General features: G+C 24.4%; 3 protein-coding genes across 3 annotated transcripts; 2 read left to right on the top strand and 1 right to left on the bottom strand.

The window, feature by feature from the left end:
• Positions 1 to 956: 956 nt before the first annotated feature.
• Positions 957 to 2,191, bottom strand: OCT59_002299 (uncharacterized protein; the record flags this gene model as incomplete). The annotated part of the gene is made up of 8 exons (XM_066144410.1): positions 957 to 1,274; positions 1,353 to 1,415; positions 1,498 to 1,526; positions 1,617 to 1,686; positions 1,765 to 1,814; positions 1,883 to 1,915; positions 1,995 to 2,037; positions 2,125 to 2,191. The coding sequence occupies 8 exons, from the start codon at positions 2,189 to 2,191 to the stop codon at positions 1,186 to 1,188; spliced, it is 444 nt and encodes a 147-aa protein (XP_065995574.1). The 3' UTR covers positions 957 to 1,185.
• Positions 2,192 to 7,387: 5,196 nt separating this feature from the next.
• OCT59_002298 (uncharacterized protein) lies at positions 7,388 to 8,508 on the top strand (the record flags this gene model as incomplete). Its single annotated transcript, XM_066144409.1, has 8 exons — positions 7,388 to 7,472; positions 7,731 to 7,751; positions 7,842 to 7,853; positions 7,916 to 7,963; positions 8,034 to 8,099; positions 8,161 to 8,208; positions 8,286 to 8,354; positions 8,438 to 8,508. The coding sequence occupies 8 exons, from the start codon at positions 7,388 to 7,390 to the stop codon at positions 8,506 to 8,508; spliced, it is 420 nt and encodes a 139-aa protein (XP_065995573.1).
• Positions 8,509 to 16,008: 7,500 nt separating this feature from the next.
• OCT59_002297 (uncharacterized protein) lies at positions 16,009 to 17,204 on the top strand (the record flags this gene model as incomplete). Its single annotated transcript, XM_066144408.1, has 7 exons — positions 16,009 to 16,093; positions 16,461 to 16,472; positions 16,546 to 16,590; positions 16,790 to 16,837; positions 16,917 to 16,952; positions 17,038 to 17,112; positions 17,197 to 17,204. The coding sequence occupies 7 exons, from the start codon at positions 16,009 to 16,011 to the stop codon at positions 17,202 to 17,204; spliced, it is 309 nt and encodes a 102-aa protein (XP_065995572.1).
• Positions 17,205 to 17,530: the final 326 nt, after the last annotated feature.

The raw sequence follows: 17,530 nt of genomic DNA, 5'->3' as shown, positions 1-17,530 counted from the left end.
CACTTAAATACAAAAGACTTTTTCTATATTTACATGCATTAATAAGTTAGACGCATTTATTATACTTCAAGTAGTTTATTTAGTTTGTGTGTGTAATAAAGTTATTGTATAATCCATATAATCTATATATGATTTGTATGATAAATACATTATTAGAAAAAACAAGGGTATCTCCGATGGCAGTGATCATTTTTTATCATAGTTTCTGTATTTTACTTTCTCAAACTTAAATTTAAATATTCTTACTATAATATAATATGGGAGAACATTAAGTTTTCAGTATCCCGTTTTTTTTAAGATTTCGTGGCATTAAATTATATTACTACTTTTTATATTTTAATTTATGATTTTAAGATAACTAATTAATTTTTTTTAAAACACTTGTCAATTTTTCTGTCATCTATTCAAATTTATAGAATTAACGATTTTAAACTACATTGTAATATAATAATATACATTAAAAAAAGGAATTCATCCAAAATAATATAATAAAGTAATGGTAAATTGAGGGCGTTTGCTTATACAGAGCATATTTCTTAATAAAAGTTTGAATCCTTAATTCTGGTGATTCAATTCCAAACATTTTAATAGGAAACGAAAATAGAATGAAACATTCTAATATTTATCATCCAAGTAAAATAAATGAGGCGGGTTGAATTAACTATAGAAGAATGATATTTATAAACGGAAGATTCGATCAGTAATGCGACTCATACTTTAACAATTGGCCAAAGCAGACATTTTATTCGATCCACACATTCGCGATTGTTGCAAGGATATTAAATAATGATGATTATCTTATTTTTCAATTTTGATAAAGTAATCGTTAAAAATATATATATTAAATTTAGATAAACTTCATACATAAATTTATCTTGTAATATATTTATAGTAAAAAAATTCATTTCACATTTTCACAAAAAATATAAAAAATATTTATAAATAATTCCATTTTTCTGAAAAAAAAATCTTTTCGCATTTAGTAATTGAAATTATATATTATTAATAAACAATTAACTATTAAGTTGATTCTTATCACATCATTACATGAAATATTATTATTACATGAAATATTAAAAGGTTATACAAAAGAAAAAGTAATATTCTTCGATGGCATGGCGATATGTTAATTACGTTATCGTTACAGAAATAATACATATAACATTTCTAATAATTATTAATTATCTAGTTATGTTCCCGAACCTCAATTACAGAATTATTCGTTTCAACTCCAGAATTATTGTTCGTGCGACCTAAAGGAGTAAGCTTATCCACTCCAAATTTACGTAATCTTAGTTTAAATTCAATTAAGAATATACCAAGAACGAAGTATAAAATCACATTTAAAATACCATAGATAAAGGATATTGCTAATAGCACATTAGCAAAGTCGAGAAATTTGCTTTGTAAGCCAGCTGTAAATAATAAGATTATTTTAAACTTATGTTATATATATTAAAATTAGACTTTATTTAATAACATATAAATTTTACTTACCATAAATTATCCATAAAGCTAATTCAATACTTTAAAAAAATAAATAAAAGAAATTTTTAGAAAAAAAGGTTCTACGATTTGGTTAATAATTATTTTTGTTTTTTATTTCAAAAACCTACCCACAAACAGCATAATCAACAATTTTAGGTGGATTATTCCACATATATTCAAGTCTAATAAGATAATATCCTAAATTATAATGATTACGATAGATTATTATTATTACTGTATATGAATAAATAATAAAAACCTATAATTTTTTCTTACCACCGATTAAAAGGGAAAGAGCATCATTAATCAAAGAAAATATGATAATTCTAAAAAATTTAAGAAATTAATATTTGAAATTATTCCGACAGAAAAGTTTTAAAATGTTTTAAATCACCTTAGATCATTCAAGTCATCTTTGGTGCTGAAACTAATGTTAAAGAAGAAAAAGGAATTAAGAAATCAAAGTAAATAGAAAAAAGTTTTAAAAACTAAGTGTTTTAAATTACCCATAATTAAGATACGCGTATATACTAACAAAAGCAAACGTGTCTAACAAATATGTATATTTACAATATAAGTATTAAATATATATACAAATTAAATGCTTTATAAACCAATGAATTTTATTATTTATACCTATAGTCGAACATGCTATACTAATAGCGAATATTAAGATTCTGACATGAACTATTGGAAGTCTCATTTTTGAAATACTTTATCAGCTATTGAAAAAAAAAAATTTTTTTTTTCTCTTAAAAAAAAATAATGCCGACTTTATACATTATAGTTTGTTTGTTCGTACGAAGATGATAAACGAATTCATTTACTATATTAGGGAATTTTTTATTACCCCTGAGCTTAAATTGGTTAATTATGTGTAACTGTTACATTCTTTTTTTTTATCAAAACAATAAATCTCTATGTAACCTTTTTTTGTGTATCGCCGAAATTTTTTCTTCTTCCATACGATTCCCTGATTTAAATCTTTTTCGACTTTGAAGAATCTCAAGTAGTATGGGCAGTTTCTAAAATCAGTTAATCTTTTGATGTAAAGTAGTTCAGCTTTCCTTTATACGTCCTTTGGCCATTGACGTCCATATGTATGATTTTATACATTTAATACATTTAATGTAATAATAAGGTCACAAAACCAAAAAATTCAAATGCCAAGAAATTGTGTTATTGTGTTACCGTTCTGTGATCTGGCGTAAATAAATACAAACAAACTATGTTTAAGCCGCTCGAATTCAGCTTGGAAACTTAAAGCTTGCCAGCAGATTTTGGCAAAAAGGTAGAAGTCCTAACTAGGTGAGTTAAATATTTATCATATTTATCATACTTTTTCTTGATAACAATAATCTTACGAGTTTTTATTTTATGATGGATTTTCATGCTTTCACGTTTATCTTATTTCTTTTCAACACCTGCATGTTGTCTAGACGGATTTTCCAAATTTAGTCCGAACTCCGTGTGGTGGTTGTTTTTGCATTGAATTCTTACATAAGAAATTTCTGGAAATTAATATCGAAAATGGTATCGGATTAAATTATAAATTTGTACGATCATTTTCTGATCATTTTTATCGTAGGATAGAAAACAAAGCCCTACATTTTCCCTATTTTATCTTGTTTGTACCTTGTAACGCAAATGTTATTTAAGTAATAGTTATTTATTTTTATATATGTACTCCGTGAAGTTCCCATCCAAAGATCTTCAAAACACTTGCAATAAATACTACTCTTTTTTGGTCACGATCTACTCTTACGTTTAAGGGGTGAAATTTTAAATAATCCTGATCCATTAATCATTAATAATTAATGAACAGAGACTGCAGAGTAGCGCTCCACCCTCCTACTTTGTCTTATTTATTTTTTTTTATATTTATATTTTTATTATATAATTTGTAATGGAATGCGTTCCTTTTTAATTAAAATTAATTTAATTTAATTTGAAAAGTAATTGATGAGCCCCCCGTGACTAAGTTTAAACAATCCTGCAGCCGCAATATAATCAATAATTACCGTCTTAGGAAATATTGATGCTTAATGACCTCCTTAGACCGCAGTTATTATAATATTCATTCATTTAAATGACGTAATGTATATAAATATAGGATGATAAATTTTATTTTTTTATTTAGCATGAAAATTCTTAAGTATAAAACGCTTTTTTTTGGTTGGATCTGTGAAAATTTATTACTTATCTCTTAGAATAGCCAATCTGTTTGAATAAGATTAAGGATTTCTACTGATCTACTCCATTTGGATCATAAATAAAAAAAAAAAATTTATTTAGCGATATGTGGCAGTGCCTTGATTATTTAAACCTGTTGCAAAAAAAAAATGCTAAGCATGAGGTGAAAGTATTTTCTTTTATACAACCAACCTGCTTTTTACTTGTAAGTTATATATGAGTTTGGCCCATTTTAAGAATTATTTCTTTTTTTCTATTTTTTTTTTATAATAACATCTTTTATTTTCGTATGATATTATATAATTTTATTTTTCATGGATAAATAACAACTGATGTATTGCCAAATGTTAAAAGTCGTGCGCCTGAAAAAAAATTTTCTTATTTCGTAAATGTAAATAAAATATGTATTTGTATTGAAAATGATAGTATTAAATGACTAAAAAATTTTTTAATGAAATTTTCATATATACAGTATCTATAAGGAAGTAATAAGATATCATTATGTAAGGAATAATTTATGTCGTCTGGAAAATGTTTCATTGGCTGATTTGTGATGGATTTCTCCTTTGGTTATCATTTCCTTGTGATCACCAAATCACTAAAGCCCCTTTTTTTTCATGAGAAAAAAATTCAGATTACTTCAGATTGCTTTTTTTTTTAAAAAAAAAATTTGAAAAGGATATATAAAAAACTGGTAAAGGAGAGAAGGGGAGGAAACCTGGTAGTAGGTTTCTTACATGCTTCATAGGTAGGGACTCTTAAATTGTGAACATTTGGGTTGAAGGACAAGGAAATGTTGGGTATGTGTTGTTGTAAAGGGTAAATAATTGATGGGTCGTGATGTACAGTATTCAAGAAGCTTTTTCGGGAATTTTATTAAATTTTGCATCTTAAACATAATAAACAATAAGTAATGAATCTAATACTATTATAATTGTCTATTGCTTACAACCTTTATTTCTATTATTTTCAATTTTTATTTTTATTTGTTTCATAAAAACTTACATATTATCTATACTCTAATAAATTTGATTTTTTTTAATATACTCATTTTATTACATAAAAACCCTAATAAATTAAAATAAATTGAATAATTTGTATACGTTTGCCTAACAATCTTAAACCCTACAATTAAATATCAATACTTTCATATTAAATTTTCGTAACAAATTCCTCCTTCCTAGTATAACGTGGCGTGGATACTGGTGATAAAGTAATGGCTAGTTATAAGTTATAACTAGTTGAACGCAGTACCAGTTACTGCAGTACTGTACAATGATAATGAAAAAAATGGATAAGTAATACAAATAATGCTAATTTTTTTTTTATTTTGCAAAATTTAATTTATACCTGTTTCGCTTATTTTATCAGATATATACGGTATACAAATAATTTCTGAGGAAAAATATTTTATTTTATCAATTGCAAATTATTGTTTGTTTCATTTGTGTAAGCTTTAGATAATTAAACTAATCAAATGTTGGGAATTTTTTGTACAATCGATTAAGTCTTCGAAATATGAGAAACATAGCACTAAATGTCATACGAGGGTATGTTGAACTTATAATACTCGTAGTACCTAATTCCTCCATCTTATAGTTCCTTAGATCAAGAACGGTTAATATTCCAAAAAAAATTTTATTATTAAGTGGAAGATTTTTATTTATAATTTTGGGACTTTTTTTGAAAGGATGATAATTACTTTCTGTACTTAACAAAAACGTTGGATTTTTTATATTAGTTCGTGATGTAATTCTTTATTGTTTGTCTTTTTACATGATTTTTCAATAATGAGAAAATTAAAAAAAAGATTTTAAGCTACTGAAACAGTAAATTATATTTCTTTTGTACTGTAAGGACCACCCGCACCTTTACGTGCATGATTTGGTAAATTATTGCCACATAAGTGGTATGCAGAAAGAGTTTTTATTATTAGTAGATAAATACATATTTCCCAAGTTTCAAATGACGAAAATAATAAAATTAATAACAAAAAATGAAAAATTCAAGAAAGAAAAAGAATTTCTAAGTTATGAAAAATAAAAATCAAATCCTATTTAAATGGAATTAAATAACCAATAAAATAAAAGTTTCTTCTTTGTGAAACTAATTAAATAATTCAGAAACGTATGATAACAAAATTTCTAAAATTATAAAAATTAAAAATTTCTAATTTAATATTCTAAAGTTATTCCGTTCCCATACGTCACCAAAATGGATCGTTTAAATTTCTCAGAGTCCCCCGACGCAGAAATTAGCAGATCATCACCTGATAAAATGAATCACCCAATTAAAATTTAATGATTGGTAGTTTAACGTCATTCCGGATCGCAGTTATATATTCAAATAAATCATCCACTAGTTTAAGGTCATTTCAGACTGCAGTCAATTAAAATTTTGTAATACTGCGCCTCAAAATTAATGACATTATTAGATAAAGGCGTACATGTAACGATTGTCATAAATTTAGGTAGTACAATGTTGCTTTTTTGTAACATTCATTTTGGCTACACATTACTATTCTTATATGTATAAATTCGGAGTTAAAATACCGGTTTCATCCTTTTCTTTTTTTTACTTAAAAAATCAATAAAATATATTTATAAAACCTTATTAACGTATTTCATCATGTCGTATGGTAATAATAAATTAATTAATAATGCACTTAATAGATCATATGCATTAATAGATTACAATATTCATAATGATATACACAAACAATATGAATTTAGAAAACAAATACTTCTTGATGATGAATCACTTACGGAAAATGAAAAATCTGAAGCAATAAAAATAATAACTGAAATTCATGATCTCAACAAACTTACTTTTAATGAAGGAACAAAAAGAATTTGTGAAAATTGTAACCAAGAATGTTTAGCTATAGCATATTGTGAATATTGTGTTCGAAATTATTTAAAAGCAGACTTTTCAAATTGGACATCTGGAAATGTTATTATTGATAATTTAATACAAGAATGTCAAATGAAAACAATTAACCCAGGGCTAATACCAGAATGGATTCCATATAATAATATACAAAATATTGAATACCTAACAAAAGGTGGATTTTCAGAAATTTATACGGCAATATGGATTAATGGGCATTTTATTGAATGGGATTCTGAAAGGCAACAATTAAAAAGAATTGGAAGACAATATGTAATACTCAAAATATTAGAAAATGTTGAAAATGCAAATCAAAATTGGATTGAAGAGGTTTGTAATCTAAATATTAAAATAGTTGACAAATTAATTTTTGTTGAAGATTTCATAATGGTTTATTTTATAGGCTAAATCACATTTAAATATAAGCAATAAATGGACTGATGTTGTCCAATGTTTTGGATTAACACAAGATCCATCAAATGGAAATTATATGCTTGTAATGAATAAGTTGAATATAGATTTAAGAAAATATTTACAACAAAATCATAATCAACTTACATGGAAAGAAAGAATTCAAATTATTACCGATATAACACTTGCACTTCAAAGAATTCATTATGAAAATGCAATTCATAGAGATTTGCATTCTGGAAATATATTATATGATCTTGGTAATGCATTCTATATTAGTGACCTTGGATTTTGTGGACCTGCAGATAAACCATTAAAAAGTATATATGGAAATCTTCCTTATATTGCACCAGAAGTTATTGCAGGAAAAGAAACTACTTTTAAATCTGATATTTATAGTATTGCTATGCTTATGTGGGAAGTTTCATCAGGACAACCACCATTTAATAATTATGAACATGATTATGAACTTGCAATGAATACCGTTAATGGTATAAGACCAAAAATTGTACCAGGAACTCCTTTAGAATATAAAAATTTAATGAAACAATGTTGGGATGCTGATCCATCAAAAAGACCTGATAGTTATACACTTAAGGAAAAAATGAATGAAATTAATTTATTTTATCAAAGTAAATCAAATGAATCATTTACTCAACCAGAACAAAATAATAATTTTGAAATAGAAAATTGTACTAACAGTAGCAAACTATTTACAAGTAAAGTTCATCAATTTGATAATCTTCCAGAACCAAGAAATGCAACAGAAGGTATTTATTGCTTTTTATTAATTGCTTAAAGAGTGTATTAATATATTTAATTAGCAATGTTTATTTTTTTTAATTTAATTATTATAATAGACGAACAAGAAGGTATAAATTAAACAAATTCTTATATAATTTTAATTTATGATAACATTGTTAATTTTTTATAGCGTTTCATAGTAATAAATCATATGATGATTTTCATATTCCTAATAATGGTAAGTACAATTACATTTAGTTAATATTATATAATGAAGCGTTATTTATTGACTTATTTTGCTTTTTTAGTTGATGATTTTAATAAATTTAGTAGTAAGAAAAATAGTACTTCAAAAATAAGTAGCTTATTTAAAGGTAATTAAATAATATATTTTATTTTGAAATAAACGAATAACTTATATTTATGATTATCTAGCTGGCAGCAAAAAGTTATCCAACATATTTAAAAGAAGCTCAAAAAATGGCAAGTAAAGTAATTAAATTAGGTTAATTTCATTATTATAATATTTTAATATTAAATATTATTTAATTTTTTTTTAGATACTCAAAATGATTATAAAATTGAAACAATGCAGCAGCAAACAATGAATCATCAAATTAAAGATAATGGTGCGTAAACAATTCTTATATAATTACTTTATAGTATTTTTTTTTCATTATTTATTAATTTTAACGCATTATATATTTGATAGACGAAGATGATACGTTTAACAATCCGAATCTTCATTCAGAAGAGCAAGATGAATTGGAACTTCCTAACTAAGAATTTATTTTTAAATGTTGAATTTTATTAACTTAAATTGTTACAATTTAATATTATAGATGTTTAGGTACAAATGTTGTATAAATTAAACGACATTGTTACATTTGATTTTTTTTTTATCATATATATTATAAGATATCAGTGCATAGTATTAAATACGTTTTCGTCAAATAAATCAAATATATTTTATGAATTAAATTTTTAAATCATTTCATGTCCATACAAGCAACGTTTTATTTAAAGTGGGTAACATTTAATAGCTAAACATATCCATAAAAAATTACGGTAACCATAGTTCTGGGACCAATCAGATGACTAATCACATGATGCTTATACATTATTGAAATGCCTCGTAAACGTCCAACAGCAACATTTAATTTATAATAAAATGGTATTTTGCTATCTCGTATAAAACATTCATGAAACCCTATTTTTTCTTTTTAAAGGGTTAATAAATAAAAAAAAATACATTGCGTGTTAATTTTAAGTGTATTTAAATGAACTTATTTTAGTACAAAAAAAAGAAATAAATAAATAAATAATTTAGATGTAAAAAAAAAAGCTTAATAAAGTTTAATTTATTGTATAATCAAGGAATTCCAGATAAATCACTTATTTGGAATCTCTAAATTCGACTATTTAATTATTTCTCAAATCTACTGAATATAATTTTATGGTCTTACAAGTATCAAATTTAAAAAAGAAGCTTAATACGAACATTCCTTTTGAATCTGGTAATGTTTTATAAAAAAGTTTCTATGTAATTTTAAATAGTTTAAAAATAGTTAATTTTACATTGCAAATACAAACTCGGCAAGGTGAAACTACGCAAAAAATTTGGTCATAGAACGAACATTCACTGATAAATAAATGATTTATTTGTAGGAACCATCTTTTCACTTAAATAAATCAAGTATTATACATATAAAAAGTTTTGAATTTAAATCATTATATTTTGAATACAGTAAATGTTTGTACAATTCAAATATGCAAAGAACTTTGTAAATTGATTACGGCATTATTATTGGCATAAAGAACGCGAGTTTAAATTTAGTTTAATATATTTGTTGAAAGTATCTCAGTAAAGGGAAAAAAGACTTTAGGCGATTTATTCACTTTAATTAAATGAAATGTTCAAAATATTCCTGAAATGATTTTTTTTAATCCTGTAAAAATTCTTTTATTAATTGATTATTTTTTTAAAAAAAACTAAATATATATTATCAATGATTCTAAATAATAAAGGCTCAATTTTTTTAACATCGTCGTGTAAGTTATTAAAATCCGCAGTATAAATAACCGTCCTTTTACAACATCGTTATTTACAATGTATTTAATAATTTCTTTTGGCTTATTTGTAAAAAAATTTCTGATTTCTTTAAAATTCTATTTTTTTACATTATAACCTTTTAAAGACTGCTCGTCAAATTACACTTTATAAATAATTTATACTATTATATCATGAAATCCATTTTAACATATTTAATACAGTATATTCCTGTAAAATATTTAACTTTAAGTATCTACGTTAGATAATACGGTGAGAGATCTTAATATCACATGATCAGAAACAATCATTACGCTTATACGATATGAGTTATTTTAATTAATTTTGAAATAATATAGTTAAATCATGAAAGTACCGAATGAGGTTAGTTAAATATCATTTGCGGAAGATATTATTTTAATAATTTTATAATTCGTTAAAATAGTAATACAGTAAGTATATCAGATGATATTGCGTCATTAAGTTATTACCTCAGTAAAAATTGTCAAAACTCACTATTTTGGGAAAATATTTATAAATTATTAGATTATATAATATAAAATAATTACAAATAATAAAAAATTTAAAAATCAAAACAGATTATATGGGTGAATGGTAAAAGTGGTTGATTGTCATCTATATATACAACTCATACCAACGCCACCATAGCAATGTTACTATTTGGATCATTATTACGTTGGTACGTTGGTACGAATTGTATGTGACAATCTCGTACCTGTAACCAAATATAAACAAATACTAATCATTTACTGTATATATTCATATTAAATTTTTTAGGCAGTGCTTTGTTTTTCACATAATTATTTAGATAAATAGAACTAGTAGTGGTAGCCCGTTGATCCCCGTTAGAGTACGGAAAATTATTATAAACAAGTCCAATATTTTATACAGGCGTATCGTACAATTAATTTTATGTCATAGGGTCATAGGAATCATGGGACAATCTAAAAATGTCAGTTACACCAATTTATTTTTATGTAGATTTCGATGTTAAAGATACCGGCTCAGCTATTTCTTTTTCTTTTTCAAATTTTATAAATAAACTTTTAAAGTTTTATAATATATTTTCACTTACATTATGTCTGCTGTTAAAAAGATTTGTACTATAATTAATAATCATATGTCTTAATATATCACAAAATTCACAATACACAAACAATATGAATTTAGAAAACAATTGATTCTTGACGACGAATCTTCTTACAGAAAATGAAAAATCTAAAATAATAACTAAATCTTAAGATTAAGCAAAGATTGTTTAATAATAACAAAGAATTTGTGAAAATTGTGACTAAGACAACATATTGTGAACATTGTGTTCGAAATTATTTAAAAGCAAAATTTCAAATTTGACATCTAGAATTAATAATATTGATAATTTAATACAAGAATGTCAAATAAAAAAATATCACTATAAAAATAGTAGAGTGAATTCCATTTAATAATTTACAAAAATATTAAATATTTAACAAAAGGTGGATGCTCAGAATTTATACAGCAGTGTAGTTTGGATTAAGGAAAATTTATTGAATGGAATTCTAAAGAAAGACTTGGAGATCAGAAAATAATACTTATAAGGTTAGAAAATGTTGAAAGTGCAAGTCAAAGTTGGTTTGAAGAGGTTTGTAATTTAAAATGTTTCAGTTAGCCAATAACATTAAAATATAATTTATTGTAGGTAAATACACTTATAATATAAGCAGTAGATGCAATGAGCCAATGATATCCAATCTTATGGTTTAACACACGATCCAAAATTATATGCTTGTTAGTTAAAAAAAAAAGGATCGCAATATCGACAAGTAATGTCGAATCATGTTTCCTGAAATCTTCGGCTAAATTAAATTTTTATTCTTCGAATGTTTTGTTTTCTTAACGCAAACATAAGTGCATCAATTTATTTGCATTTGATATTTCACGTCTATTAATACATATGAATACATCAATTTAAAAATAGTTAAACTACTAATCCGTCATTTATTATTCCTTTTAAAGAGTTTGATTATCCGAATGAATTTTCTATAATCGGCGATCTTTTGTCCTTTTGCATTCTTTTAATTTTTTTTTTTTAATAATAATTTTTACTATTACTACCTACTACTACTGCTGTTACTATTATTACTTATTATTATTAAATTCATCTTTCAATACATAAGAAAAAATTTCTTTATCGACATATCATAATTACATTATTACGTCAATACTCAACCCACATATAATTTTATTCACTATAACATATTTCCAACGGCATGTTAGTTATTTAATAAGATAGGGTTTTGTCCTTTTCTTTGTTTCGATCTCATTACTGGTCTATTGTAAGTTAGCAATCTGGCTAAATTAATCATCTGAAACCCAATTAAGTGGAAATTCGGTTAAATTCCAAGAAAAAATTTATCCAGAATGGAAAAAAAATTTTTTTGGTTACCATATGATAAAAAAATTTGATATAAATATATCACTCTCTCAAGTTTTGGTTATATCAAGAAAATAAATTAATTTTTTAAATATTTTTTTTTTTATTTATTATCGAGCAAGAAAATTCATTTAATTATATTATAATATGATCTCAAAATTGTTCGAAAATTTTGATTACCTTTCATTGATAGGTATCGTATTGATAATTAATGTACACATTATTATTATAAATATTTTAATCGTATCAATCCTTTACCTAGTCTTTTTCCATTCACATTCTGGAAATTTACCTCAATTTTATAAATATTGTATGGTGAAAATCTCATAAAATTTTTCGAATCTAATCATAAAAAATATGATGATTTATTTGAGTTCCATTTAGATACACGCTTTATAGCTCCAAATCGAATAGAATATATCAAAAAACTTTATTAGCCTCATCAAAAAATCTATATATTTAGGAAATTTTCTGATAAAAATAGTAGAGGATTTCATGAATTGGTGAAAGATCTTATTTATGTCTGGATATTTTGACGAACTTACTAGTGAGAACGAAAAAAACTGAACGTCAATCTGCACTAGTTGATAAGAATGTAAAATTTGTTTGTGCAATTTGTAAATATTTTTTGGATTTATTAATGTTCAATTCGTTTCTCCATTTTAAAGACATTATTTTCCATATTTTAAGAATAAATAAGATGATTTTATTCAAAGTATCAAATTTATAAATCAAGGATTGGATACAATTATCAAAAGGATGTATGTAGTCAATACTCCATTAGATAAACCTTTACCAAATGACCTTTGATATCGATAATTACTGCAAATATATCACGTGGTATAAACTATAATAAAATTGATGATAAAGACCTATGACTGATCTTGAAATCCGTGTTATTATTTTCGATGGAATAATTGCTGGAAATGATACCGTGAGTATATTTTTAGTACTGTACTTTTGTCAAATATTTGACAAGATTTTTGGGTTTGAATATTATTTTAAATTTTATTTTTTTCTTCAATAGACTGCGAATACTATTTCATTCATTATCTATTATCTTGCAAATTATCCAGATGTTAAAACGAAAATGTTAAACGAAATCGATAGAATCTTCAAGATGACAAGACACGTCCAGTTACCGAAATGATTTTCATAATTTAACGTATCGTGTAGCGATTGTAAAAGAAGTGTCTCTCATTTTCTCAGTCGTAAATTAAGATGTCTTGAAAACATGATGAAATAGGAGGCTATCAATGGTAAAACAATTATTAGAATTAATATTGACGGTATTCATAATAATGAAGAATATTGGGAAGAACCAAATAAATTTTATCCTGATAAATGGATGATTGAAGGTTAAGAAAAATTCATTTATTTCGTTTGGTGGAGGACTAAGAGTTTGTCCGGGAAGAAAGTTGGTAATGATTAAATTAATTTGTTTAATGACTTTATTATTTAAAAATATGAAATTGATTTAATAGATAAGAAAGCTCATTTAAAAACTGAATCGGTATTATAGCCACCTGTGCTGAATTATTAATTAAAATTGAATTAAGAAATTTAAAACATTTTTATTAGTATTTAAAAGGATACGCAATATTTAATAATAACGTAAATTGAATTTTTCAATCATATTAAGTAAAATAAAGAAAGAATCTTTTATTACATATGGACATTCAATTTTTTTTTTTTTGATATTGTAAAACCTGATTAGTTTGAACTCTGGATACCAAATTCTTATGAAGTTATACTGTTGACAAACATATTTTACATTAATAGTTATTACAAGAGTAATAAGAGATTACAAACAATAAAAAAAAAACTCTTCACCAAAAAATTTATGGTCAAAAAAAATGATAATAAGTTATATGAAGAGACTTAAGAGTTACAAATTTTATTAATTTTTGAGTTTCTCCTTATTAAAATCAACTTTTATTATTCTTTTTTTTATAGATTATGTAAATTTTTTTATTTTTGGAAAATAGAGAAATATCGACCAAATGACCAAAGATGTTTTAACAAAAAGTTGAAATATTTTGGAAAAATGATAAAGAAGTCCAAGCTTTTTTTTTTTTGATAAAATTCAACAAGAGTGTTTTTTATTCAACTTTTATGGAGTAAAGAAGATGTTACATAAGATATTATATGACCTTAAAGTTTTTGATGAAAAATTTTCAACCTGCTGCGGGTGGCGAAGTAAAAATGATAGTCACATGGTTATGGTAACCATAAATAATAAAGTGTGATTAAATAGATAGTGGAACAGTAGCAGCAGATGTTGTACACCTCACCTTGCAGATCCTTAGATCAAGGATGATAAGAACGGAAAAATAACTTAATATTCCCAAAAAAAATTTTTATTGTCAAGTGAAAGATTTTTATTGTAGCCGCGGGACTTTTTCTGGAAGGATAGTAATACTTATAGCTTTTTGATAATTTTTATTAAAGAGAGAAATTAAAAAAAAAAAGATTTTAACCTATCAAATTAGTAATTTATATAATGACGTCTTTCTTTTTACGTAACGTTGATTTGCATGCATATCACAAATTTAGGAGTACAATGTTGCTTTAGTATGTAACATTCATTTTGGTTATACATTGCTATTTTAATTAATCTGTATGACTTCGGAGTTAAAAACGCCGGTTTCAACCTTTTCTTTTTTTTTTATTTAAAAAATTGATAATCATATTTTTATAAAAAAATTTAAAGCCTCATAAAATATTTCATTATGTCATATAGTAAAAATAAATTAATTAATGATGCACTTAATAGATCATACGCATTATTAGATCAAAATCTTAATAGTGATACATTTTATGAACTTAGAAAACAAATACTTCTTGATGATGAATCACTTACGGAAAATGAAAAATCTGAAGCAATAATAATAATAACTAAAATTTATGATTATGACAAACTTCTTTTTAATGAAGGAACAAAAAGAATTTGTGAAAATTGTAACCAAGAATGTTTAGCTATAACATATTGTGAATATTGTGTTCGAAATTATTTAAAAGTAAAATTTTCAAATTGGACATCTGGAAATGTTATTATTGATAATTTAATACAAGAATGTCAAATGAAGACAATTGTCCCACATCTAATACCAGAATGGATTCCATATAATAATCTACAAAATATTGAATATCTAACAAAAGGTGGATTTTCAGAAATTTATATGGCAATCTGGATTGATGGGTATTTTATTGGATGGAATACTGAAAGGCAGCAATTAAAAAGATATGGAGCTCATGGTGTAGTACTTAAAAGATTAGAAAATGTTGAAAATGCAAATCAAAATTGGATTGAAGAGGTTTGTAATCTAAATATTAAAACAGTTGACAAATTAATTTGAAAATTTTAAAATGGTTTATTTTATAGGCTAAATCACATTTAAATATAAGCAATAAATGGAGTGAAATTGTCCAATGTTTTGGATTAACACAAGATCCGTCAAATGGAAATTATATGCTTGTAATGAATAATTTGGATTTAGATTTAAGAAAATATTTACAACAAAATCATAATCAACTTACATGGAAAGAAAGAATTCAAATTATTACTGATATAACACTTGCACTTCGAAGAATTCATGAAGAAAATGCAATTCATAGAGATTTGCATTCTGGAAATATATTATATAATCTTGGTAATGCATTCTATATTAGTGACCTTGGATTTTGCGGACCTGCAGATAAACCATTAAAAAGTATATATGGGAATCTTCCTTATATAGCACCTGAGGTTATTATTGGAAAAGAACAGACTTTTAAATCTGATATTTATAGTATTGCAATGCTTATGTGGGAAGTTTCATCAGGACAACCACCATTTAATAATTATGAACATGATTATGATCTTGCAATGAATATTGTTAATGGTATAAGACCAAAAATTGTACCAGGAACTCCTTTAGAATATAAAAATTTGATGAAACAATGTTGGGATGCTGATCCATCAAAAAGACCTGATATTAAAACACTTTGATAAAATAAATTAATTTCTCTCATTTTTTTCCGAAGTAAATCAAATGAATCATTAACTCAACCAGAAGAAAATAATAATTCTGAAATAGAAAATCATACTAGCAGTAGTAAACTATTTACAAGTAAACTTCATCAATTTGATAATCTTCCTGAACCAAAAAATGCAACAGAAGGTATTTATTGCTTTTTATTAATTGCTTAAAGAGTGTATTAATATATTTAATTAATAATATTTATTTTTTAATTTAAATATTATAATAGAAGAACAAGAAGGTATGAATTAAATAAATTCTTATATAATTTTAATTTATAAAAATTAATGATAACATTGTTAATTTTTTTATAGCGTTTCATAGTAATAAATCATATGATTATCATATTCCTAATAATGGTAAGTACAATTACATTTAGTTAAATATTATATAATGAAGCGTTATTTATTAACTTATTTTGCTTTTCTTAGTTGATGATTTTGATAAATTAAGTAGTAAGAAAAATAGTACTTCAAAAATAAGTAGCTTATTTAAAGGTAATTAAATAATATATTTTATTTTGAAATAAACGAATAACTTATATTTATGATTATTTAGTTAGCAGTAAAAGGTTATCCAATATATTTAAAAGAAGCTCAAAAAATGGCAAGTAAAGTAACTAAAATTATGTTAATTATAATATAATTTTATTAAAATATTAAATATTGATTTAATTTTTTTTTAGGTACTCAAAATGATTATAAGATTGGAGCAATGCATGGTACGTAAACAATTCTTATAATAATTACTTTATAGTATTTTTTTTTCATTGATTTTTTAATTTTAATACATTATATATTTGATAGATGATGATGATGATGAAGCACATAACAATCCAAATCTTCATTCAGAAGAACAAGATGAATTGGAACTTCCTGACAGTAAGAATTTATTTTTAAACGTTAAAATTTTATTAACAAATTACAAAATTTAAAAAATATAATAATATTTTTTTTTTATCTTAGATATTTAGGGTACACACATTATATAAAATTAACAACATTATTACGTCTGATTTTTTTATTACTTAAATTATTCCGTATGGAATCCTTCACTAGTACCTTTTTGGACGATTTTGGTTACTTTGAATTATTCACATTCGGGAGGAAGGACTACATTTTTGAATGATTTTAATTATAGTTTAGATTTCTTTAACGATAGTGTTTGAGATCTAGTACGAGGGATATTACTTGATGAGTTATTTTTTTTTCAAGGCTCTTGGTTGTAATTTGTATAATCTGTTTTTTATTTTTTTATATTATTATATTATGAAGTATCAAATATGTAGTATAAACGTAT

Source organism: Rhizophagus irregularis, chromosome 10, assembly GCF_026210795.1.
Source record: "Rhizophagus irregularis chromosome 10, complete sequence".
NCBI lineage: Eukaryota > Fungi > Glomeromycota > Glomeromycetes > Glomerales > Glomeraceae > Rhizophagus > Rhizophagus irregularis.
Note: the sequence above shows the minus strand (reverse complement) of the source record. Positions and strands in the feature narration are given on the sequence as shown.